The 27,075-nt window shown below is 38.8% G+C and overlaps 2 protein-coding genes across 2 annotated transcripts in view; both read right to left on the bottom strand.

Moving 5' to 3' along the window:
- Positions 1 to 1,174, bottom strand: part of LOC122874027 — a 6,638-nt gene extending 5,464 nt beyond the window's left edge. Inside the window, exon 1 of the mRNA XM_044191509.1 lies at positions 967 to 1,174. Coding sequence (XP_044047444.1) covers positions 967 to 969 — 3 coding nt within the window. The 5' untranslated portion in view covers positions 970 to 1,174. The remainder of the gene's footprint in view (positions 1 to 966) is intronic.
- LOC122873137 (protocadherin Fat 4) lies at positions 1,139 to 27,075 on the bottom strand. The gene is made up of 27 exons (XM_044189500.1): positions 26,914 to 27,075; positions 24,590 to 24,658; positions 23,575 to 23,738; positions 22,709 to 22,756; positions 22,539 to 22,628; positions 21,434 to 21,520; positions 20,336 to 20,443; positions 20,098 to 20,211; positions 19,794 to 19,887; positions 19,564 to 19,682; positions 18,639 to 18,812; positions 18,430 to 18,558; positions 17,598 to 17,753; positions 16,626 to 16,806; positions 15,390 to 15,523; positions 14,238 to 15,188; positions 13,850 to 13,978; positions 12,828 to 12,983; positions 12,034 to 12,214; positions 11,800 to 11,933; positions 9,737 to 10,684; positions 8,099 to 8,224; positions 6,298 to 6,549; positions 6,114 to 6,212; positions 5,201 to 5,373; positions 2,950 to 3,101; positions 1,139 to 1,273 (listed from the first exon to the last, which is right to left on the bottom strand). The coding sequence occupies exons 1-27, from the start codon at positions 26,993 to 26,995 to the stop codon at positions 1,170 to 1,172; spliced, it is 5,154 nt and encodes a 1,717-aa protein (XP_044045435.1). The 5' UTR covers positions 26,996 to 27,075; the 3' UTR covers positions 1,139 to 1,169.

Raw genomic sequence — 27,075 nt, 5'->3', positions numbered from 1 at the left:
GAGGGAAATATTGTACTTTTTACTTCACCACATTTATCTGACAGCTTTAGTTATGAGTTACTTTATGATGATTGGCAACTATTTTCATAATCTTAATTAATTTTTCATGTAAAAACATTTCCTGGTTGCAGCTTCTCAGATGTGCAGATTCGCTGCTTTTCCTTTGAATGATTAATAACTGTAATGTTTTGTTAATAATGTCGAGCTTTGGACTGTCGGTCGGACACAACAACATGGTGAAGGCGTCACTTTGGGCTCTGGGTCGTTGTGACGGCGTTTCTCATTATTTTCACAAGTTTTACAAACCGAACGATCGATCGATGGAGAAAACAATCAGCAGATGAATCCAGAATGAAAATAATCATTAGCTGCAGTTCAAAATGAGCTCCAGCTCAACCAGCTGCAGCAGCAACATCCTGCTTTACATTAATGCACAAGGAATAACAGCACAACAGTCAAAGGGATTTTACTGCTTTAATACTTTAAGGACTTTTTCCTGATTGTACTAAATACTTATACTTAAGTAATACTTTAAATGCAGGACTTTTACTTGTACTGGAGTATTTTTACAGTGGTGCTTTTACTGAAGCAAAGGATCTGAATACTTTCCCACCACTGGCTGTAGTGGATACTCACGATGGAACACGTCTCACTGTTTCAGAAAGTGGAAGAAACCCTCAAAGAGAGATATTCCCAGACATTTTTTTAATCCTGGCCACCTTCAGCCAGTCGGTATTATTGTCACTATGTATATTTTGATGATTAAAAAGTAAAAAAATATCTGTTAATAAAATAAAGTGAGAGGATTGTGCAACCTTGGCAGGTATTTGAGCTCTGTCTGGCTTTTCTAGTTGCTTCTTTTCTTCAGTAATCAATATCACCTGAAATATTCAGCTCGTACACATGTCTATAGGATAAAGCTGTAAATACAACTTAAACTCATTTTTGTAAAGGAACAGATCGTACCATTGCAGTGGCTGACGTAGGGGGGGTCCTTGTGTCCACGGCCTCCACATCCAGGATGTACCAGTCCTGCGTTTCTTTGTCCAGCTGTGTTCTGGTCAGGATGGCTCCGTCGGCGTTGACGGAGAACAGGTCAGTGTGTGTTTTCAGTGTGTAGGCGACATCGTAAAGGTCACTTCCTGAGGAGGCCCACACCCTTCCCACCGTCACCCCGCCGGCTGGTTCTCAGGTAGGCTGAAGTTGTAGGAGGAGCTCCGGAAGGCCACGCCCTCCACCAGACTGACAACCCTCAGATTGACCACGAGACGGGCTGCAAGGAAGACGCATACATACGTAAAGATAAATTAAAGTACTAAACCAGCAACCAACCCCAACAAGCTGCAACTTTATCCTTATACATGCTTCCCTTGGGTGATGTCATCCGCAGACATGGTATTTCTTTTCATTGTTATGCGGATGACACACAGTTGTACCTCCCTGTCAAGCCCACTGACCTCAGTACGCTGAGTTCTCTGCAGGACTGCCTGTCTGACATAAAAAATTGGATGTCGATAAATTTTCTTCAGCTCAACTCAAATAAAACTGAAATCCTTGTTATTGGGCCGCAACACATCACTAAACAAATACTGCCATCCACTGGTAACCTGTCACAACATATCAAGCCTGTTGCAAGAAATCTTTGTGTCCTGTTTGATAGCAGTTTATGTTTTGAGCAACATATCACTAAGCTTATCCAATCATGTTTTTATCACCTTAGAAATATTGCAAAAATACGATCTATTTTAAATCTTAGTGATGCAGAAACTGTTGTACATGCTTTTATCTCCTCACGCCTTGATTATTGTAACAGCCTGTTCACTTGTCTTAATCAAAAAACTTTGACAGGACTGCAGACTGTACAGAACTCAGCTGTTCAGCTTTTAACCAGGACCAAGAAGTACGACCACATAACACCTGTTTTTGCCTCTTTACAATGGCTCCCTGTTGGTTTTAGGATTGATTTTAAGATCTTGTTGATTACTTTTAAGGCTCTTCAACCTGTTGGTTTTAGGATTGATTTTAAGATCTTGTTGATTACTTTTAAGGCTCTTCATGGCCTGGCCCCAGATTATATTTTAGACCTTGTAATCCCTTATGAACCTTGAGATTTGAGATCTTCGGGCAAGGGTCTTCTGTCTGTTTCTGAGTCCAGGTTGAAAACTAAGGGGGACAGAGCTTTTGCTATCAGGGCCCTGAGGCTCTGGAACAACTTGCCCAAAGAAATTAGGTTATCTGAGTCAGTGTCTTCGTTTAAGTCTCGTCTCAAAACACATTTTTATCTGAAAGCAGATCCTAATTTTACCTGAACTGGCTGTTTATTTCACTGTTTATTTTATTGCTTTTGTGTATTTTATGTATTTTATTTCTTTATATTTCATCATTCACTGTGGTGTTTTATTTCTCTTGTTGTGAAGCACTTTGTACTTTGTTTTGATAAGTGCTCTATATATAGTTTTATTATTATTATTATAACTTTATATTGTAAGGAAATGTTGAAACTGTTGTTCTGCAAGGTTTTCTTTTTGTTTGTTCTTCTAAACAATGTTTGTTGTTAAATTTAGCTGAAATGATGCTTACGTGTTAATGCATCAATAATGATAATATAATAATATTGTAAATAATTGAACACTCAAAGAAAGCCATTCTGCATAACAAGTACTTTTACTTTTGATACTTTAAGTATAATTTGCTGATAATACTTCTGGAGTTTTACTTACTTCTTACTTAATTTTGAGTATTTTTACATGGTACTATTGCTACTTTGAGTTAAGTAAAGTATTTGCATACTTCTTCCACCAATGTAAAATCATCATTCTGAAATCCTACAATACTAATTCAATAAAAAATAATGAAATAAATGATGATGCTGAACGGTGACCTGAACAGGCAACACACTGACCTGGAGGTTACTGACGCTGAGTAAAACTACCTGGTGCTCAGACTGACCTGTGGTGTTCAGAGGAGGCCGGCCGTGGTCTTTAGCCACGGCTGTCAGCACCAGCGTGGTGTCCTCTGTGACATCAGCAAGGTCAGAGGTCAAGGTCACGGCCCCGGTCTCACTGTTTAAGGCCAAATACGGAGAGCTTCCTGCAGAGAAACTACAACAGCAGAGAGCGAAAAAACATACTTAATGTAATACAAGCTAGGACATTACACAAATATAGTTTTGCTGAAAAGTGCACAATAGACTGGAACATAAGAAATATAAAATAAAATAAAAATAATAAATATATTTCATCATTTCAAACACTTTTTCAAACAAATGGGCCTCATGCAAGAACATTTTCATGTCATACTAAACCTCTCTATGAAGCCCTCTCTCGATAAGACGGCCTGTTCTGCTCTGTTTGTGGAAAAGTTTCATTCACAAAAATGTGAAATTGTGAAAAAATGGGACGGGAACTAGAAATTTATGCTGCTCTGTGTTACATAAGCCCTCCCCTCAGGAAGGAATCTACCTGATCTGTTGATTTGCTAGTTTCACCTGAAACTGACCTAATTGTTTCCATGATGGCCCAGTAATCAGTAATCAGGCCTATTGTTTTCTGGCTACACCTACCTCATCACTGTTAAGTACCTGATTAGCATATGATTGGCGTGACCAAGGTGCTAATACACTGTGGTAGACTTTGGGCAGATTGACCACCATTTCTGTTCAAAAAGGGGTTTTATTTTTTCACAAAAATGGCTTCCTTGACACCCCGTTCAAACCAACTCTTCTCTCTACTTAGAATCTTCACCTCGCTGTCTTCAAATGTGTGGTTTGTAGCTTTTAGATGCAAATGCACGGCGCTCTGCAATCCTGAGTTAGCGTGTCGTCTGTGCTGATAAAGTCTTTTGTGAAGTGGCTGTTTAGTCTCACCTATGTACCGTTCTTTGCAGTTTTCCTCACTGCATTGAATGGAGTAAACTACATTGCTCTGTTTTTGAACAGGGTGTCAAGGAAGCCATTTTTGTGAAAAAAGAAAACCCCTCTTTGAACAGAAATGGTGGTCTGAGATTCAATCTGCCCAAAGTCTATCACAGTGTATTAGCACCTTGGTCACGCCAATCATATGCTAATCAGGTACTTAACAGTGATGAGGTAGGTGCAGCCAGAAAACAATAGGCCTGATTACTGATTACTGGGCCATCATGGAAACAATTAGGTCAGTTTCAGGTGAAACTAGCTAATCAACAGATACTCAGGTAGATTCCTTCCTGAGGCAGGGCTTATGTAACACAGAGTAGCTTAAATTTCTAGTTCCCGTCCCATTTTTTCACAATTGAGAATGACTTCCAGATGGGAGCTGAAACGTCTTGATTCTGAAAACAGTGTCCAGAAGACTACGACTGTAACCTTTTCTACGACATTCACAAAAATGTTACCAAAGAGTTTCAAGTCTACTGTTGGAGATTAGCAGACAAAAAGACAATAACCTCCGCTGTGTTAGAGAACTATTTAAAAATATTAATAGTACAGCTGTCAGGGGCGTGCCATCAGAGCAGCGCTGTACTGTGACAGATGTAAAGAGGGAATGGTTGACATGAAGTTAAAAATGTCTTATAAAAGCAAAGCGGTCCCGACCAGGAGGAGTGAGAGACTTTTCCTACTGAAATGTAGAAGTTGCTGTGCCAAAATATGCCAATAAAAATAGTAAAATCTAAAAAACCTCTCAGTAAATTGATATGGCGAACAGAATATTCATTTTGAATTAAGTTTGTCTTTGATATATGTTTGGATTGAGTTCATTTCCGTATCATATTTAAACTCCAGATTCATTCATTGGACCAATTTTGTTCATACCAAAGAAAAAACTCAAAGGAAGAGAAAACTTTTCTCAACTAAATTTTCTTTCTTCTTAACTCACTCTGTACGTGCCGCTGAAGAACGAATCTGTTTGTACGAGCGGTTCTTGCATGAGGCCCGTTGTGCACTGATAAATTTAATTACAGTCCGAAACTGGGCTCAGCGCCTGGTCAATACCTTGATAAAGAGTCGGTTTGTGGAAACTAATCATTAACTCAATGATTAATTCTTAGAGACAGGTGTTCATGCAGAAACACTTTAAAAAGCAGGAATTTCACCAGGATTTAGAGCTAGGATGTCTTAAAAACACACAGATTCTGAGTCCTTGAAATTGGCCAAAGCCGACCCTGAATTTGAACCTTGAGCTGGTGGAAGCAGGTTGAGTCAGTGATATTACAGTCAGCTGACCTGTAGGTGATGAGCGAGTTGTTCCCGGCGTCTCTGTCGGTGGCGGACAGCGTCAGCAGCAGCTTCCCTTTCTCGGCGTCTTTCAGCAGGACGCTGCTGACGTAGCTGCTGGAGCTGAACTCAGGTCTGTTGTCATTGATGTCGAGGAGTCTCACTCTGATGGTGGTGACGTTCTGGTGCACAGGAGTCAGTTTAATAAAGAAGTTTTTCAGTAAAGGAGGCTCAGATTGTAACATCAGTTTGGATTATTTTATTATAATTATTACAATTTAAATGATTTAAATTTAAATACACATTAAACTTTAAATTAATCACCTATCCTCTTCTTCTTCGGTTCCTTTATAATGCTGGTTAACCTTGTTAAAGCCGTATATGTTATGTACATACTGTTTGTTGAACATATACTCAGTTCCAATACTTTCAACATTAATCAACTTTTTTTTTTCTTAATAATCTTTCACTTTGATTTTAAAATGTGTTGTTTTTTCAGGTTTATACACAGAAGTATCAAAGTGAAACTACAAAAGAATGAATCTAAGCATTTTCAAAGTTTTCTGTATTCATGAACATTTTTAATCCAAATTCCCTTAAAATGTGTCACAGTTTTGGGTGTAATGGGGCCTTTTAGTGTCTTTCATTCACAATTGGCTATTTAATTGCAGCATGAAATAAATGTTTTTTCATTGCAAAACATGAATCATGCAAAACTTGTACTTGTAACATGCATTACTTTAATTTCACACTAACAGAGTATTTCGAAAAGATCTGGAAGTGACTTTGTTGCATAACCAAATCTGATGTTTCCATTATTAAAACATTATTTTGCTACTTACCTGTAACCTTCCTAAAACAATCCAAGAAATGAAAACAATATGAGCTACGTCTGGTTAAGTTGAAATGCAGTGTCTCCTACCTCTCTCTGTGGGCTGCCTTTGTCTGAGGCCTTAACGACCAGGTCATAAGTTTCCCTGCTCTCCCGATCCAGAGGGCCAACAGCCAGCAACGTCCCGTCCTGCAACACAACGCATGATCTCAGAGCCCGAGCACTGACACAGCAAAGTGAAAACTACTTCCACAATCCTCTCTCTTGGCCTCACCTCTCTGAATCTGAAGAGTGGGTGAGGGGAGGGGAGGGAGACGGTGACCTCTCCGTTGGGGCCGAGGTCGGCGTCTGTGGGCACAATGGTGAAAATCTCTCCTGGAGTTTCCTCCGAGTAGTCGCCCTCAGGGATCTGTAGGGGGTCCGGGATAGCTGGGAACTGTGGGGCGTTGTCGTTGTAGTCCAGGACGGTGATGTTGAGCTGAGCTGTGGATCTCAGACCGTCAGTGACCTGATCCACCGCCACCACCTGAACACAGACACAGAAAACAATATAAACTCAGCTGAGCAAACAGACATGATATTACCTGCTTTATCCCCTTCCAGGATCTTTTTATGGAGTTATTTTTGTTAGGCCTTGCACAGGGTCAGCTGTTGTCCAAAACCTTTTTTATAGGGTTATTTTTGTTGTATTAAACTTCACAACACAAGCAGAAAATCTGACTTTCAAATGTGTTTTGTGTTTTACTAATAAAAAAGAAAACTTAAGACTTAGATAAAGATAAAGCGATGGGAAGAGGGCCTTCATAGTGTTTATAATGAAGATGTTTGGGAGGAAAGTATTTGCACCTCTGATTCTCTTTTTCTTTATATATAACATATTGCATAGACAACACAGAACACCTCATGTTATGAGCAAAATTGATCCCTGTAGATCATCTTTGTGTATTAAGTGTAAATTGAGACTTACCTGTATTTCTTTTGGAGTTGTTCAAAAATAGTTCAGTTCTGGTCATATATAACTAAAGAATTTCTAAAGATCCAGGCCAGTTTTTATTTGGGCTGCCGCCTAAAGAAGGAACCTTGGACTCACGTAGATCTAAGCTGTTGAACAAACTTTTTTTTTTGGAAAGTAAAAGTGTTCTGGATCCATGAAAACCCTCCTGCTGTAACACAATGGTAAAGAGACATTTAAAATATTTCTGATGGAAAGGCTGAGAGCCAAAATGAAGGGAAATGACAACAGCTTTATGGATATGGGGGGCATATGGGGGGCTCTGATAGATCACTTGCCCAGTGATCTAAGTGACTTAAGAAATGCACTTATGAAATCCACTTCTGATATGTTTTACATATCAGAAGTGGATTTCAGTAACTGAGGGACAGTAAGTGTAAAAGTGTGTTACATGTGTCCTTTGTTACATGGTTGCAGTGATGCAGAAATGTAGAAATGTTGTGACGCAAAGAAAAATATAATTAAATGAAATGAAAAACTGTTTTGACAGGTTAAAATTAAATTCACAAATATTCAATATGGATCACATATGTAGGATTAACTGAGACTGAAATTCACAACTGTTGTTTTTTGGATGAAATAACATGTTAACGTGTTTTTCAGGTGTTTCTGTATTCATACATCACCTGGCAGATATAAAATCCCTTTTCTCTATTTATTTTTCGGGCATTTTTAAACCGTTCCTCTCAGCAAGATTGGAGATTTTGTTTGTTTTTTTCTTTCAGTTTGCAAAGAAATGTTTTACAGATTGAAATTTTTTTATTTAAAAATTTTATGAAATTTCTGAAACTAAAATAACTCAATAGTTTTTGGTTTTAGCATGTACAATATAAACCAACACACAAGAATAAATGCATTAATACATTTTTAAACAATACTGTAAAGGCTGTTAATAAAAATATTCAACAATTAAGTGTATATGTATCAGATAATGTTTTATTTTGTTTGGTACCTCAAGATGGAAACTGCTGTGTGTTTTGGAGAGCCTGAGAACTGGATGTAAGCTAAGGTTTTCATTGAAACTGGCAAAAAGCAGGAGACAGGAAATGTAATCATGTTGTACCTGTAATATGTAGCTGTCCTTTGTCTCTCTGTCCAAGGTGACGTCCTTCCTCAGTGACACCACACCTTGTTTGTTAATGTCAAAGGTATCGTTGGTGTAGAGGAAGTAACCGTTGGAGAATCCACCCTGAAGAAGAAAATAAGGTTGTGTTACCTCCACTGACTTCATAGTCAGAGTTAATCATCAGCTGTCAATGACTGGAATAAATAAATAAATAAATAAATAACTATGATTATATACAGTCTAAACTGTAAGAGGAAGATTAAAGTTCATATCATCTGTGTTTTAATCCGATAAACATCTGCCAAGTCTTTCACTCGATTAGATAAACTGCTTCTGCAAATTCCTGGATCTATTTCACCAAACCAATCAAAGGTCATCTGACAGTATAGTCCTATGTGAACTGGCATATGCATCAATAATTTGGAGTTGTATGTTTATTTTGCAGTTGATTTTGTCTGTTAATCAGCAGAGAGAGCCTTTACATTTCAGTTGTATTTGAACATTAATGGGATTTGGTTTATTTGATTGAACTCCTCATATTAAAAGGTCCCTGTGTAATTCTAGTCCACTGCAAATAGGACATAACTTAAGTTAGTGACACCTAAGATTAAAGGTGCCCCAGGAAGTTTTTGGCCACTAGTAGTGCTGTGGAGCAATGTTTTTATGAGCAAGTCTCCATTTGGATTGTATCTCGCGTACGAAGATACAGCACGAGCATGTGGGTAACACGATACATTCCTGCCTGATTAACGGGGGCAGTAACGCACCAGGAACCGTAGCAGTGCACCAGCAAAGGCAGGTAAGAAAAAGACTGCTGGCTAGCAAACCTGGATGTAAACAAAGCAGGTTTCAAAATATGCAAAAAGTCAGCGTTGCAAATGTTTTATGAGGAAGGAAACATTCAATATGTTTGTTAGGCCTCAAAGTTACACAGAATGCGTTTTGGTGGGAAAAACTGAATGTAAACAGAAAACTACACCGGGGGCACTTAACCTCTGTCAAGGAGGTTATGATTTCTGTTCCTTTCTGTCTGTTAGCTGGCAGGATATCTTAAAAATGGGCCACTAGATAAAAAAAAAAAAAATTTAGGCCAAGGAACAAACAATTTGTTTCAAACAATCAAGTTTTTGGTGCAGTTTTGGATTCAATAGTGCCACCATATGATCATTTATTCAGCACATTTTTGGTAAGTAACTCCTAAAGTTATTCATTTGTTTTTTGATATTCCACACCGTTGTCTTGTAATTAGTTTCCAAATTCTTGTAGACCTATTTAAGAAAAAAATGGCATTACTCTTAAAACGCAACATGACACATTTAAATTACCATAGCTCAGTGCTCATTGAGTCTGACACACCATCTGCCAATCAGTGAGACTGTGTATCACTATATGTATTTTGATGCAGATCGGAAACAGATGCTGATTAACAATTTCTAAATATTTTCTTGACTCAGCTGCTACAGTTAGAAAATCACAGAGCTGGTAGCAAAATGTCCTGTAACTGTACCGATTGTAAACAAGAACAGTATACATTCTCAAAGTACAAATGAGAACACACCTACACACAAAGAATCAGATCTTTTAGAGCTAAGAACCAGATCATTTTTCAGCACAGAAGCAGGTGATTTAACCCACCTCATCCCTGTCAGTGACCTCCAGGGTCAGGATGAATGCACCGCTGGCCAGGTTCTCAGAGACAGCCACGTCATAGCTTTCCTTACTGAACTCAGGTGGGTTGTTGTTCACGTCCTTCACCTTCACCACCACAGAACCGTTCCCAACCAGAGACGGGGTCCCCCCATCAGAGGCCTGAACCATCAGACTGTACATCTTCACTTCACTGTAGTCCAGAGGCTGGACCAGCCGCAGAGTCCCGCTGGAAGAGTCCAACTCAAAAACAGCAGGGTCTGATGAGGGACTTTGCTGGAAAATTCTGTAAGTAACGCTCCCATTTGCTCCTTCATCAGGGTCTGCAGCTGATAAGGTGAGAACGCTTGTACCCACTGACTCTGTCTCAAAGACTTCAACCAGATACTCAGCCGTTGAGAACTTGGGGACGTTATCGTTGATGTCGGACACTTGGACCAGCAGGGAGGCTGTGGCCGACATGGCTGGACGACCCTGGTCTTCGGCCACCACCAGCAGGTTGTACTCAGCCTTGGTCTCCCTATCAAGTGCACCAGCCACACTCACCATCCCAGAAACAGGATCAATAGAGAACCTCCCCTCTCCTCCTCTCAGAGAGTACCTGATCTCCTTGTTGAAGCTGCTGTCTTTGTCTGTAGCTGGAACAACAGTAACATTGGATCCTACCTCTGCGTCCTCTGGGACTGATTTTGTGACAGAACTGGAGGTAAAAACAGGATTGTTATCGTTGACGTCAGTGACTCGAACCTCCACGACCGCGTCGTCCCTGTTGACCCCGTCAGAGATGGAGATCGCCACAGAGTAGTTGTGTGGGGCCTCATCGTAGTCGAGCTTCACCTTGGTGGTGAATTCACCACTGGAGGAGATGGCAAACTTGTCGCCTTCTGTCTCAATGCGAAGAGTCACGGGAATCTCTCCTGCAGCAAGGAAGTCAACCTGAATAAATAAAGAAAACAAGGACATTATTCACTGTGCCAGTGATTGATATAAACAATCAAGTGTCTTCAGAATTTGCTGTATTTAAACATGGACTAAGCAAGTTAAACATCCTTATGCCATGAACAGAGATGTTTTGGATTCACGGTCTGATTTAATTACCTTGTTAGCTCCACTGGAAAAAATTATGTGAGGATCTGAAAATCAAAACTGCGATCCAAGTGATTGTTGATTTTTGTGTCATTAGCAAGAGAGACTAAATGTGTGTTCAGGCTGAGCACCAACCATCATTTAGAGGCAGCGCAATTGTATTTGAAGTCAATGCAAAGACGAGAGTGGACGCAACAGACCCGCAAGTTGGTCAGTTCAACACTTTGGTCCAGAGAAAGATATTTAAGGGCCAGATTGCCATGAAATTTGGTACCATATTCATGTACAGGGTCATTCCATGGTTCATAACAAGGTGTCTCAAAAAGTAATGCAGCCATTTGCATTGAATTTTCTGCAGAAATTCATGATCCCCAGAGGCGCCACCACCAAACTGACATTTTTACTTGTACCTCAGAATATAGAAGCATCTAGAACGCACACTGCCATAAAATTTATATTCATTCCTCCCTTTTCATTTTTACTCTACAAGCTTTTCTTTTGCATCTTTGAGCACATTCCATTTCCCAAATGAATAATATTTGACTAATATCCCTATAACCTTTCCTCCTCCATCAGGAAAAACTTTATTTTTATCTTCACTACTGTTAACGCTCTAGACTAACAAAATAATCAGTATTTTAGTGGTCGCTCAAACTCAAGGTCCAACACTTTCATATTGTGGTTTGTCCTCTATGGTCCGCTTGGTGTCGTTTTAAAAATATGTATCTATCACCACCCGCTACGAGAAATTGAAAAAGTAAGCCAGTGGAGTTCTCAAGTTTAGCAAAGATAAATGACGTTTCTCTAAAAAAAAAAATTAAACAATTTTATCGCAACAACAGCACTGCTCAACAAGTTGTAGAGCTTAATTGAAAACTTGTTTTGGATAAAAGTGGAAAAGGAGGCGGACGAGATGATCTGTAATGTTGTGGTGACAGTCTGTGCCAATTTGCTGAGAAGCTCACCTTGAGGATCACTGTTCCTGGGTCTCTCTCTTCTTCTATGGTGCCACTGTAGGTGCTCTGTGTGAACTGTGGTTTTGAATCTCCAACAGCGAGAATCTCCACCTGCGCTGAGGCAAAGCGGGACACTACGCCTCCTAGAGGAGAAGAATAATGTCATCATGACTTCACTGTGACTGGCTGAACTGAAATGATTGATCAACAATGGACATGTGAAAAAATACTGTTCACATCTACCATCTCTGGCTGTTATGAACAATAAGAACTCCAAGGTTTGATGCTTTTCCAGTGGAATCGTTTTCGTCAGAGTGATTGCTCCAGTGTTTTCATCAATGGAGAAGTAGTTGTTTTGATTCCCAAAGTCGATGGAGTATTTGATCAGTCCATTGACACCTGCATCTGGATCTTCTGCCTCAACCTTTCAATTACATCATAGAGAAGAAAACATCATTCCATCATTAAATATTACCAGTGTTTTCTGTTATCAGTTAGGAGGGGAGGGTGGTTAAGATCGGTCAATTGTCAACACCAATCTCAACACCTAGAAGCGCAATTTTTCAAACAATGTTGTTGTTGACATGTTTCATAGCCTCTGATTGCTTGTTAAAAATTGTAAATTGTAAAACTGTGAATTTGTGTAATTTTCTTAAGTGACTTTTACTTTACTTTTGCTGTAATACACACATAATGAACACGATGCAGTAAATTTACATGCAAATCTTCTAAAAATTGTAGACAGTAGAATCACTGTCATGTAAAAACAATGCTGCCAAATATTTACTGTATAAACTTACAAAACTGTGTTTACACACTTGTTCACTGCATTTAAAAACCTTTGTTTTACAGTATCTGCAATAAAAAAATACTATGGACTTTACTAACTGTAGGATATTACAGTTACATTTTTATCATTTCTTTGTGACATTAGTTCAACTGCAGTTCCTGCCCTGCCTTTTTGTAATGCTTTATTTTCCAAGATAAAACTTAAGCTGTGAATGCTCCTTTTGCAGCGTGTTATATAGATCCCTTACCTTCACAAGCAACATCCCCTCTGTTTGGTTGGTGAAGACTTTGCTCTCATACTTGCTGCTGGTGAATTTAGGGCTGTTGTCGTTCACATCCAGAAGAGTTACATTCACAGTCGCCGCCGCAACATGGTTGGGTGGTTTCGTCTCCCTCGCTTCAACCTTTATGATGCACAAGAGAATAACGTCTCAGGATGTAATCAGGTCTGTTTATAAGACAATTGGTCCCAAAACTTGCACATGTGACAACTTGAGGTGCCAGCTTGAGCTAGTGCCCAATGGGATTGCCACGTGAGGAAAAGGTCACAGCTTTGAACCTTAACTGTCTCACATTGGAACAGCACATTTTGATGAGAGCAAATTACAACATCGCTGCTGATCTTTGTGAAGTGAAAATCCACCTAAAAACAATCATGTGTGGAGCATCAAAGTTCATTCTTGACCTTGGAATCAGTAGTTTGACAAAAAAAACCCCAACTTATTAAACTCCATCTGCTGACGAAGACATATAATAAGGTTCAAAGCTCCGGGAAAAGCTAGTAAGTTGACCTTGAGTTGGGATTGTTCAGTCAAACTACTATTTTCAAGGTCTAGAATACACTAACACATAAGCCAACACAGACAAGAAGTCCCATTAGTGCTCTAAATAAAATCTGAACAGCTACCAAGTTTGCATGTCAAAAGATCCATCTCCATGACAACTGAGCTAAATCCGTTTTCAGAAGAAGATTATACATTTAAAGCTCTGGAAAAAGTTAGTAAGTGGACTTTAAGTTGGGAGTGTCACAAATTTTGTTTTCTATGGCACTGTATTGCTTCTTCTTGTACTTCAGGCAGTTTAGATGCTTGCAAAACATCTGATCAAGCCCCTCCTTAAAGGCCCCATAAACGAGACATAATTCATGGAGGGAGTAGTCAAGTATAAACCAGTGGCATCTCAGTAGGGGAGTAAGCTCTAACCCTAACCTTATTTTAAGGTGGACTTTCCCTTTAAAATAAATCAATCTGTTTCTTGGATTCTACATTACCTGAAACACAATCCTCTCAGTGGTCTCTCTGTCCAGAGCTGTGGAGTTCTTCACTCTGATCGTCCCATCAGAGCTGATGGAGAAAGGAGCAGATTCTGGAAGGATCCGCAGAGTTCCCACAAATCCTCCCTGTAGAAGATTAATGAAATGATGGAATAAGAAATGTTATGTAGTATAGCATTCAGGTTAGGGTTAGAAGTTATTACTATGTAATACTAGAAGATGTTTGATTTAGAAACTCCCTTGGAGGTAGTCTGATAATTGGACTGAATTGCCATTTTGTTTCACTTAATTTATTCAGCCTGACATTGTGTTCATGATTTCTTGTTGGGAAGGGGGGTTATTTTGAGAGTAGACACACTTGATCTGCAGGCTGCAAGAAACTCACCTCATCCCTGTCAGTGACCTCCAGGGTCAGGACGGACGCACCGCTGGCCAGGTTCTCAGAGACAGCCACGTCATAGCTTTCCTTACTGAACTCAGGTGGGTTGTTGTTCACGTCCTTCACCTTCACCACCACAGAACCGTTCCCAACCAGAGACGGGGTCCCCCCATCAGAGGCCTGAACCATCAGACTGTACATCTTCACCTCACTGTAGTCCAGAGGCTGGACCAGCCGCAGAGTCCCGCTGGAAGAGTCCAACTCAAAAACAGCAGGGTCTGATGAGGGACTTTGCTGGAAAATTCTGTAAGTAACGCTCCCATTTGCTCCTTCATCGGGGTCTGCAGCTGATAAGGTGAGAATGCTTGTACCCACTGACTCTGTCTCAAAGACTTCAACCAGATACTCAGTCGTTGAGAACTTGGGGACGTTATCGTTGATGTCGGACACTTGGACCAGCAGGGAGGCTGTGGCCGACATGGCTGGACGACCCTGGTCTTCGGCCACCACCAGCAGGTTGTACTCAGCCTTGGTCTCCCTATCAAGTGCACCAGCCACACTCACCATCCCAGAAACAGGATCAATAGAGAACCTCCCCTCTCCTCCTCTCAGAGAGTACCTGATCTCCTTGTTGAAGCTGCTGTCTTTGTCTGTAGCTGGAACAACAGTAACATTGTATCCTGTCTCTGCGTCCTCTGGGACTGATTTTGTGACAGAACTGGAGGTAAAAACAGGACTGTTATCGTTGACGTCAGTGACTCGAACCTCCACGACCGCGTCGTCCCTGTTGACCCCGTCAGAGATGGAGATCGCCACAGAGTAGTTGTGTGGGGCCTCATCGTAGTCGAGCTTCACCTTGGTGGTGAATTCACCACTGGAGGAGATGGCAAACTTGTCGCCTTCTGTCTCAATGCGAAGAGTCACAGGCATCTCAGCAGCTATTGCAAGGAAGTTAACCTGAATACATAAAGAAGAGGACCAGGATGTAAAAAATGATTTAACTAACTAGTTACATGTAATTTGTGAAGAAGTTATTTTTTAATCATCCCACTTTCTGAACAACAGTGAGTACCTAAATACAAATCAATTTTGGTGTTAGATGAACAGGTGGTTGATAAAAAGACATGACTGTTAATACCAACTTACTGAGAAACTTACCTTAAGAATCCCAACTCCTAGATCCTGCTCTTCTTCTACGGTGCCACGGTAGACTTTTTGTAAAAACTGAGGTTTTGAGTTGCCAGGAGCACGAATGTTCACCTGTGCTGAGGAGGAACGGGATATGCTGCCCCCTTGAGGAGAGATGGAGAAGAACATCTTAATGATTTATAATATTGAGTGTGATCATCTTTTTTACCTTCCGTCTCTGTAGTTACAGGTAGTTGCAGGCGTTCAGGATGAGCAGCTGGGACTGTTGACATGCTCCTATTTTATCACAATTATGTAGCTGTAGTTACCCCTATTTTAGTCTAGGGCTGGTATGTATACAGGGCTTTTCACACTTCACAGTATGCTTCAAATAAACCAGGTTGTACAACGTCTCGTCCAACCACGTCTAAAATCAAAATGTTTACTTGTTCCAAATGATCACACTCACGAAAAGATTGCCGTCATAGCCTCCTCACGGCTACATGCCACTGACTCCTGATTTCTCTCCAACAACCTTTTGTCTTTGTAGTCTTGATGGGATGAATCATACAAATAGGGATAACAACGCACTCTTTCAGACAGTATCTCCTCAAAGGCAATCATGGTGTTGCCTCACTCGGTTGATAATCACAAAGTTGTGAAAAATTAGATTTATATTTGCACACCTCCTCAAGAAGTTGGGTTTTATGCGAAGCCTTAACGGAAAGCACAAAACAAAGTTAAGCTAGCCCTGGGCCCTCTATGGTCCTGTATTTAGGTTACCCAGGGCTAAGAAATGTAAATGTAAAAATCCTTTTTGAAAGACTCAATTAAGTAGGGCAGAGTACTGCAGCCAATAAAGATATGTCTGAGATCACCAATCTGTATAAGGGTGTGACAACAATTTTATGATCACAAAGAATTTGATACTGCCAAAGGTGAAGTGTTTGACGTGAGTCTACTGACTGAGGTGCAGTCATTGAAAGTTTCAGCCCACAGAGAGCAGTCTAACAAAAATATTCTGCCCCTTGGTAAAGATACAGTACCTAATTTGAAAGATATTGATATTTACTGTAGACTGACTGGATTAATGCTTTGTGCCACACACATGCCAAATAATTATTCTCATGGCTTAAAAAGTTATGATTTTGTGTTGATTGGCTCTTTTAATATTACAGGCTGAATCATCACAATCAGGATAAGTGATTTTTGAATTTCTGGCTGTACGTAGTGCTGGAAACTCAGAGAAATACTGTTCAGATCTACCATCTCTGGCTGTTATGTAGAGCGGGAACTCCAAAATCATGTTTTCCTTCAGGGGAATGGTTTCAGCCAGCGTGATATTTCCAGTGTTTTCGTTGATTGCGAAGTAGCCGTCATTGTTCCCAAAGTCAATAGAGTATTTGATCTGCCCATTTGCGCCAGCATCTGGATCTTCTGCCTTAACCTTTGAGTTAAATTATACAAAACATCATCTTAATAGCACTTCTAAAAATGTCAAATGAAAATGACATAGCAACAAGTTGTCAACAGAAAAAAACAACAGAAAAAGCAAAAACAATCGTGTAACTATAACATTGTTAACAGCAGACACGTATCAGACTATTCAATAAACTATGTGGAATATTTAGCAATGACATGAATCATTAAGTTCATTAAGTTGTAAAAATCAGCATTCAGGGTTAGTTATAGAAGTGTGTCATCAGCATATCAGTGAAGGGCAGATCTCCACCTAATGTACTGCAAAAAAGGAAGGGACCTGAAATTGAACCTTGAGGAACTCCACAGTAAATTTCTATTGAAAAGGATGACAACTTTCAAATGTAAACAAAGAGGGTTTTATCAAAATAATGTAAGCTGAACCAACTTCTAAGTGTCATGCCAAGTGTAATGCAAATTTAGGAATGTTACTCCCTTTTCATATAAATCTATTTCTATCAGAATATCATATACAACTTAACTTAAAGAGGGCCTCTAAACTGTGAATTTGATTGAAATATGAGAACTATCTTTAAATGTATAAAAATGTACATACTTCCATACAATTTTGCTGCTGCTTTCACATGCTTAACAATGGAAAGAAAAATATCTGAATAGTAGATAAAATAATGGACCTTATAAAAATGTGGTGACAACACTGATTACATTACTTAAATAGTCATCAGAAATATTTTGCTAGATTATTTAGCATCAGTACATGCTTGGGTAATATTGAACATAACTGCTTTAATCACTCACCTGGACCAGCAGCATTCCCACTTTTTGATCTGCAAACACCTTTCCCTCATACTTGTTACTGGTGAATGCAGGACTGTTGTCATTTTCATCCAGAAGAGTCACACTGACTTGCACCACTTTGACATTGTGGGGTGGATTCTTCTCCCTTGCTTCAATCTTTTAATAAACAAAAGAACAGCATCTATGTTAAACGTTAAATATAAACAGGTCAAGATACAATTGTCTGTTTAGTACTATAGTTATACTTTTAACTGTCTAATTTGTCCATCAGTGGTTAAGGCACTGAGCCTCTACCTGCTTTCTCATGGTAACTCGCCCTGTGTAAGAGCAGCAGGTACTGTAAATTGTAAAAACATGTATATTAAATGATAACTCTGGTTATATTACTTTTTTCCCTTGTCCATCAAAAGACCACAAGTAACAATTAATGTATCCTACTAACAAGTATTGTGTGTGTGTATCACAGCCTGATATATCTTCTTCCTCTGTGCCATAGAGCTCTATTATTGTTCAAAAACTGTTAAAAACACATCAGTGAGCCGCACTGTTGCACTGGGTGACATGTTCCTTCATCTCCATGAACACACACACTGTAGTATATTCTGACTCAGTCCCACATACACCGTCCTGCTGTCCCAAACACTCACTAGAGCACCACATGTGGATTCATCCGCCGCTGAAAATAGTCCCCAACAAATGCACTATTTCCTCTTTGTTTGTTTGATAAAAACAAAAAAATCAAATGATATATTTGTGACCTGTTTTTAAAGATTTATGTCTTCAGTAGGAACCAAAAAGCTTGGAGCTCATGTTTAATCTGAATCTAGTTTACCTGAAACGTGATCCTCTCAGTGGTCTCTCTGTCCAGAGCTGTGGAGTTCTTCACCCTGACCGTCCCATCAGAACCGATAGAGAAAGGAGCAGATTCTGGAAGGATCCGCAAAGTTCCTACAAATCCTCCCTGGGAAAGACGATCACGTAAGAGATTATAGCTTACTAATTTTTACTTAATTTCTGAGTGTGGTTTTAAGTCAGATCTACCTGGTCCAGGTCGCTGACGATGGCTTTGAACACAACAGCATTTACTGGAGAATTTTCCAGAAGTTTTGGAGAGTATTCGGGTTGGTCAAACTCTGGAGCATTATCATTCACATCCTCAACAGTGACAGACACCACAGCATTAGCAGTCTTCAAACTGTCGTCTGTCTGGGCCGCCTGCAGGGAGAAAATATCACAGATTTGAGAGTCATTCATTTTGTGTTGTATACTGTATATGAACTGTCTTTTACTCATTCCGTAAAAATCCAGAAGAAGACCATGTGTTGATGAGCTGTGTGACTGCATATTCTTACACCGCATCAATAAGTGTGTCTGATTATCCTTAACATGTGGTAATGTTGTGGGCAAAGTGTAAGCATAAGGATGCAGTTACATCAGAATTAATGACAGAATTCACTTGAATATATTTTTGCAATCAGATGATTTAGTACATTGAATGTCGTAAATTCACATGGGACACTTGATATGCACCAAGTTACACTTTTGCCAATAGCAAACCAGAATCCACTGAAGGGGTAAGTCATCCTCATAGCTCTTTATGTTTTATCCACTTCTCCAGTGTTTGCTGTCACTTTCGACACAGTTGAGTGGGTGATATCAGTGTATCCTTAAGCTTCTGGTGCTGCCAATCACAGAAACAAGACTGAATTTTGTGATGTGACCGGCCTTTGACGCTCATTATTGCTGGTTGACATGCGTCGATGCACTTGAATACACCACTGTTGTATTTCCCAGCGTCGGTGCACTTCAACTCTTGAATTTATCACATTCGCTCTCCTTACTGCTTCTTCTGTCTATCTGGTGTGTGCTACGAGCTCCAATGATGCAATGCTACATGGCGTAGTGGGTAGACTTCTGTCGTATCACATTAGCCTCCATGAATGATCGTACATTAAAAAGTCAGTACCTTGATGCTGACAGAGATCACACTGCTGTCCATCTCCTCTCTGTCTATGGCAGTCAGCACAGACATAGCTCCAGTGCTGGAATCAATGTTGAAGTTTCTCTGATACTTGTCTGGAGACACTTAACAAACAAAGAAAGACAATGTTAAATATTTAGTGTTTTTCCACATATTTTAGTGTTTTGCCTCAAAGGTCTGAGCTGCATTAAAAGCTTTTATTTCCTGTCATTTACCTGCACTGATGAAGTAAGTTAAAGTCATGTTGATCCCACTGTCTCCGTCCTGAGCCTTTATCGTCTCTGGCTCAATGGCCTGGAAAGACCCAATCTGAAATATATAATACACAAGTGCAGAGATGTAAAACTTATTCATTAATCTATCAAAAATCTTAGAAATGCACCACAACCACAGCACTTTTGACTGTTTTTTTTTTGTTTTGTTTTTTTGCATATAGATGCTTTAAAAAAGCGTTGGTTGGCATTGTAAAAGACACTAACTGTGAGAGAAATGTTGCAGTATTTAGTTTAAGAGACTCGCCTGATTCTCTGGAATAAAGGCCTGGTACACGTTGTGGCTGAAATAGGGATTCAAGTTATCAAAGTCCTGTACGTCGATCAACACAGTGGCCGTGTCATTTAACCCCCAGTTATCCTGTAGTGAACAAAGGCACAGACAACATGTCCTTCACTTTTTAAAAACACCAGTTACTTATGTTTTTATCTGGTTCTAGATAATTCTGCATGAGTAGATGTTGTGTGTCAATATTTTCACTTACCTGTGCCGTCACAATGAAGTTGTACTTTTGGACTACATTGTAGTTCAAACGCCTCTTCAAAATAAAAGCCCCTGAGTTGGTCACCATAAAGTCCTCTGAAGCTGGTGCCTTATGAAAGAAAGTTACCATCACATTTCCATACAGAATATTGTTACTCATCACAACACGTGATTTTATTAGATTTATCCAGTCCCATTATCTTGAGGTTTTAATCTGAATTTAAAGATATCCATTCTTCAAAACCATATAAGCATGAAGATGATAGCAGTGTGATCTTCTTTTTTCTTTTCCTATGTATGTTTATACAATTAATCAAAAAAAGTTAGTCTGTTTTTTTCTTGTTGTTGTAAGAATCCATTAGTGTTATTAGGTGATACATTTGGTGATGGCACAAATACACCTTGACAAACTGAATGAATAATTGTTTAAATAACTTGCTTAATTCAATTTATTTATTATTTAAATACAATTATTAAAAGGAGGAAGTTAGGTGTTTAGCCATCATCTCCAGTAAAATTGGAATCATGCAATCCAAATGTTAAAACTAAAATAAACATTTTAAGCTCATTTTCAATGATTAATGACGTATTTTTAGTGTCCGCAACAAATTTCCGTTGTGTTGGATTTAAAGTATTTCAGTTGGCTTGTGTTTTATGTATTTGTAATGTATTTCTTTAAAATGCTGCCTATGTGTTGTCTTTATTTGCTTGTTTTGTACATTTGCATGTGCAGTGTCTTGAGCTCTGCAGTACCAGCCACCAAAGTCTAGTTTCTACAAGGATGACACAACAAAATCTGATTTGCTTGTACAAGAAGCTCATTTGCACTGTTACTCTCAAAAATCTTAATATATTATCGTCATGATTTGGATTTGACAGGATTTAAAAAATATATATAATCACCTAAATCCACACTCAGCTTCCACAGTGCAGTGACAAGCAACATGAATGAATGTCCATCTGTTTACTACAAATATCTCTAATAACTTTAAAAGTTGTCATTGAAACTTTACTGAAAGTACTCTCAGTAACTACTCTTAGCTTTGGTGTACATGGAAACATTCATTGTAGCTTTTCAAATATGAGAACATCTTATTACAATTGAATATGTCAATCCGTTGTTTGCCGTGGTGCTGTCTCCGTCCACAGCTGTCACTCGAAGAACTTCACTGTCCACAGGTTTTACCTGAAAGAAGAGCAGGCTGAATGACGTACACCCACAGATACCCACACACACACACACACACACACATGCATGTTCTGTTGTTCCTACAAGTCAAACATTAAGCCTGAACACAACATTTGTTACTACGTTTATCTTCTCTAACTCATTCTACTGTAGTCCACATCAGAGCAACACTAGTCTTAACACTAACACTAGTCTTTAGTCAGCTGAGCCAATTACAGGTAAAACACCTGAACAATGAAACAAACATTTTCAAGCGTATCCAGCTGGCAGTAGGAGCAGAAATCCTACTGGGATTTTACTCCAGCGAGCATAGCTGCGGCGAACGGCCACTTAGCTAATGAGAACTGTAGGCCTAGATAGCCAGCCTCTAAAAGATGCTGCACCTCCAACACAAAACTTCCAAATAAAATTACAGCACATAAACAGCACATATCACCAGAGTCACAAAAACACATCACAACAACAAGAATAGTATTTAGATGAAACGGCCTATCAAGTCAGTGTATAATGTACATACAGTGGTGTGAAAAAGTGTTTGCCCGCTTCCTGATTTCTTATTTTTTTGCATGTTTGTCACAATTCAATGTTTCAGATCATCAAACTAATTTAAATATTAGTCAGAGATAACACAAGTAAACACAAAATGCAGTTTTTAAATGAAGGCTGTTATTAATAATTAGTTTAGGATTCATCTGCATGAATTTCACTAGAATAGTTTTTAAATTGTCAAATTGACTAACAAGCTAGCTAAAAAATCCATCTCATATCATATCACATCTCCTTGTTTTTCTACAGGCTGTGTATCTTTTAAGTTTTAAGGACACATTAATACTTGTTGCTTCTGCTGTTGAGTCACCGGCTTCGACTTCCTGGTTGTAATGTTAATTAATTAGTTTGTGATTATTGTCACTCTGTCGCTGTGGCTCAGAGCATCAGCTGAACATATTAAAATATTAATATAAATGTATCACACAGGCGGTCTACAGTGCCTTTCTAATAGATTGCAGTGACTCACCTCAGAGACAGTAGTGCTATAGAGCTTCTGTGCAAATATCGGGCTGTGGTCATTGAGATCGTTGATTTTCAGTGTCCGAGTGTTGTTGTACTGCAAAGGTAAAAACATCATTTGAAATATTTTGTTTCGCAATGTGAATGTGAATACTGCAACTTTTACATTTTACCCACCTTATGTGAGCCGACACACATGACAGAGTAATACAAGGTGCTGTCAGTCTGTAAGACATGAACACAGGGGATTTCAGGTCTGTCGAGACCACTTGCAGGACACAGTGCAAAACTGAAACTGAAGATGTGCCTAATATAATACATTTATTTAATATAAAGTATCTAAATGACAAATTCCCTTTACTATCCCTCCACTGCAGCTCAGCAAAAACACTGTCTAGCAAAACACAAAGAGGGAATTTTGCACTAAAAAGACAGTAGCTTTGGAAGATACCCACTACGTTGGAGTAATGAAGCCTCATATTAGCATCAGCTGATCGTAAGAATGCATTTTTGTACAGAAAAGAAAATGTGGATTTTGTCCTCCATCACTTACATGAAAGCTCTTTAGCACGGACAGGAGGAATGATTACAGCGACCAAAAACTCTTTCAGTGCACACACACGGGCATGTGAGTATTGTTTTAAGATAGACATAAAAAAATGTGAACAGAGTTTCAGTAAAATATGAATAATAATAATAAGTAACACATCCTGTCTTGCAAGTCAGTGTTGACTTTTTTAATATTTAACCAAGACCACAATCTTTCCCTAACCTTAATGAATACCTAAACATAATAACCCTAAAAAACCTGTTCATACTAATGAATAGGTAAACTACTGAAATACATTGTCAGTGAATGTTTTGCAGATATATTTAGTATTAACATTTTGCGACTTGGCAGACACATTTATTAACATTTTCTGTTTATGTTGATAGAAAACACAATCCAGGCAGCAAAATGTATTTGTAATGTAATGTATTTGCTGTTGCAAATTAGCAGAATATAAACTTAATTTCTAGGAGACGGGGTTGCACTAACGCACAGCCACCAGCATGTCTGCGTCCAGCGGCTGCTTGGTGCGAACAGTTGCGCTGGTGTCTCCAAGTGTGAAGCTCAGCTGCAGAAACTCCAGGTGCTCGGGGAAGATGTGGGGCACCAGCATCACACTGCTTCCTGCTATGATCCCATTCACCACCTCCACATCCCCTGCAGCATCATGGGAGCATTGTGAGAAGGACTAGATAAACATCTTATCTACCATTTAAAGGACACACAGTACCAATGGAAGCATGGATTTTTTTCCCTCGCTGCTCCTTATTCTTCTTCACAATTTATCAGAAATCACTGATGTAAAAAAATACTGCATATAGAAAAAAAAAGACTTAATCTTTGGCAAATAAATGGGTGATAATGAAAATGTATTCTGAAGTAGCTTATTAATGATGCATTCACCTCATAAATCATGACACTTTGCTCTATAGTACATTACTAACTTTTTAATAATAAAAAGGTATCGGTTTCAGTTTTGATCTTGGTGAATCTGGTCCTGGTATTAACCAGATTTTGTGCTATCACCCAGCCCTATTGTTTAGCCGTCCTGTCCCTGCAGATTTTGCCCACAAAGCATCTTGCAAACAGATAAAAGAAGATGAAAAGTAGAGGGCAGAAATACAACATTAAACTGGTTGTGAATTATCATTAAACAACAAAGAAGAAGAAGAAAAAAGGATGGCCCTGCAGTAGGAGGGCCTGAGCGCCAAATCTGACCCTCCAACAACGGTTTGGTTTTTTGGCCCCAAATGAAAATGACATGAATTTATTCACCACTATTTAGAAAGAGCACCTGAAGTAAGGTGAATGAAACAATGACAAATTAAACATGAAACCACTTTCAATTTAAACACTTTAAATTCATCATTATTATTAAATCATGCAAAGAAAAAAAAAGACAAGATACATTTTTTTGTTGCAAAATGACACAGCTGCTGGCTGCTGGATAAGGTGACGTTAAATTAATCTAATTTTGGAATTTGCAATTAATGTCCTATCTACCTTACCTTCATATCCTTCATCCACTGCACCCACATATTTATTGCTACCTCCATTACAATTTATGTCTGAAGTACCTTGAGGAACAGAAAAATACAAGTTAATAGAGAATAGTCAGATTATAGTAGGTTAACCCAAATATGTATATAAAAACACTGTTTCTCACTTACAACTGATATCTAGGCATGCAGAACATTTTTGCCTCCACATTAATACAATGGAGGTACATATATTTTTATTTGTGGTGCTCACGGTGTTCAAGAATTACATTTAAACTAAATCAACAGCAGCATCTTTCCTGAAACAGTGTCCAGTTTACTACGAATAATCAGTCATCGGGCCTCGTTGTGCACAGTTTTCATTGGGGCTACTTTCTACTAAAGAAACAGTCTCTTATGAAAAACTTATGAAAAGTGTTGATGTGAACACAAGTCTAAAAGTCTACAGCCACACTGACGGACGGCTCTGTGAGGGAGTACTTAACAGTGCTTTGAGCTAAATGCTAACATCAGCATGCTAACATGCTCACAATGACAATGCAAACATGCTGATGTTTAGCAGGTATAATGTTTACCATGTTCCCCATCTTAGTTCAGAGTGTTAGCATGCTAACAATGCTAATTAGCACTAAACAAAAAGTACAGCTGAGGCTGATGGGAATGTCATTAGTTTTGCAGGTATTTGGTCATAAACCAAAGTGTTGGACAAAGTGAAATTTTGACCTGATGATGGCGCTGGATGAAAAGTCAGAGGATCACCAATGTTATTATAATTCATCCTGTGGGGACATGATTGTTGGTACCAAATTTCATGGCAATTCACCCAATAGCTGTCAAGGCATGTCACTCAAAACCACAAATGTCAACCTCATGGTGGCGCTAGAGGAAAAGTCAGGGGATCACCAATGTCAGTATGATTCCTCCTGTGGGCACCATGAATGTCTGAAAAATATTTTATGACAATCTCTAGTTGTTGAGATATTTCAATCTGGACCAAAATCGGTGCATTCACAGATCGACATTGCCATCCCTGCAGCCACGGCGCTACCATGACTAAAAATATAAAGACACGATTTTAACAACAAGTTTGGAGCTACTTCTTGATGACTAACCACTGGGCGAAGTGATAGAAACAGTATCTCAAAATCCATGTCCTTGTGTGAAACTAAATTTTTTATCTATGGTTCATAAATGTTGAACTGTTCCTTTGAAAATCATCATCATTTATTTGTAAGGGTCATACGATATCAAACATAAATGTCACCATTTGACATATGGTGCCTGAGTTAGCTTAAAGCTAATTTAAGGTTATATTATATTACATTATTGGATTAATATTACTGAGACATTAACGTCTCATCTGAAGGAGGTGGAGCTAATTGCAACTGATTTATATAGTGTTTATGGTAGTTTATATCAGTGCACCACATGTTATTAACTGATCACATGATTTTATGTAAAAGGTTTGTCATGCAAAGAAACTATAGCTGCCAAATAATTGTAGTAGATAAACAAATACAATATTTCCCTCTGAAATGCAGTGGAGTACAAGTATAAAGTAACATGAAAATAAAGTAAAAATACCAAAAATACTAAATAAAAATACTATAGTACGGTACTTAAATTAATGTACTTAATTTACTTTCCACCAGTGGAAGCAGATACATGTTTTGTTCAACAGGCCGGATGCAACAAATAATGTGTCAGCTTTGTTAAAATTGTTCAACACAGTTTCAAATCTGAAACAAAACAGACAATTTAGTACATGCAAAGATATTGTCTGTATATTTAAGTTTTTACCATTGCGAAATTATCTTAAATCTAATTTCTGTTGTCTTGATAAGCATAAAAATAAAAATGGGGTTGTGTCTCAATGTATTTACCATTACACTATACTGAAAACTCATTTGATTAAGAATTATAAATGTACCATCTGTAATGTAGTTTTCTCCTTTTTTTTACATTAGAAAATCTGATCAAACTGATATGGCAGCATAATTAAAATTTTAAGCCAATGTAGCTTAGCCTACACAGATACAATGCAAGCGTAAGGCTAAACATCATTTAACATTACTGGGCCTCCACAGGAATCATATTTCATTATGTGTACTGATAACTGTCATTATGTATATATGCATACTCTTACTCTTTGATTTTTAGGCGGATTGAAATAACAGATGTGGACACAAAAAATGATTTTTCTGTACTGACGCAATCAGCCTCCAACACAGACAGGAAATAGTCAGCCTAATTTTTCCTTCTGTCTACAGTTTTAAATCAAATCTGTGCCACATTTGTCTTTTTCTAAATCCATCCATTGTGGCTCCACTCACCTATTGGACTTCCCGTAACGACACACACACAAATGGAGAAAACGAGGAGGAGACAAGTCTGAATCAAACCACCGGTGTCCATATCGGCTCGGCTGTGTTTTCACAAAACCTGCAAATCCACACTGAACTGATCACCTCAAACACAGATGTTAAGCATCCACA

Source organism: Siniperca chuatsi, linkage group LG3 (assembly GCF_020085105.1).
Source record: "Siniperca chuatsi isolate FFG_IHB_CAS linkage group LG3, ASM2008510v1, whole genome shotgun sequence".
Lineage (NCBI taxonomy): Eukaryota > Metazoa > Chordata > Actinopteri > Centrarchiformes > Sinipercidae > Siniperca > Siniperca chuatsi.
Note: the sequence above shows the minus strand (reverse complement) of the source record. Positions and strands in the feature narration are given on the sequence as shown.

Coding starts and splice junctions, on each gene's coding strand:
- LOC122873137 (XM_044189500.1), bottom strand. CDS start 26,995: ATGGACACCGGTGGTTTGATTCAGACTTGTCTCCTCCTCGTTTTCTCC. Junction 17,754..18,429: donor CTGAGAGGATCACGTTTCAG/GTAAACTAGATT, acceptor GTTTATTAAAAG/ATTGAAGCAAGGGAGAAGAA. Junction 12,215..12,827: donor AGGGGATGTTGCTTGTGAAG/GTAAGGGATCTA, acceptor TGTAATTGAAAG/GTTGAGGCAGAAGATCCAGA.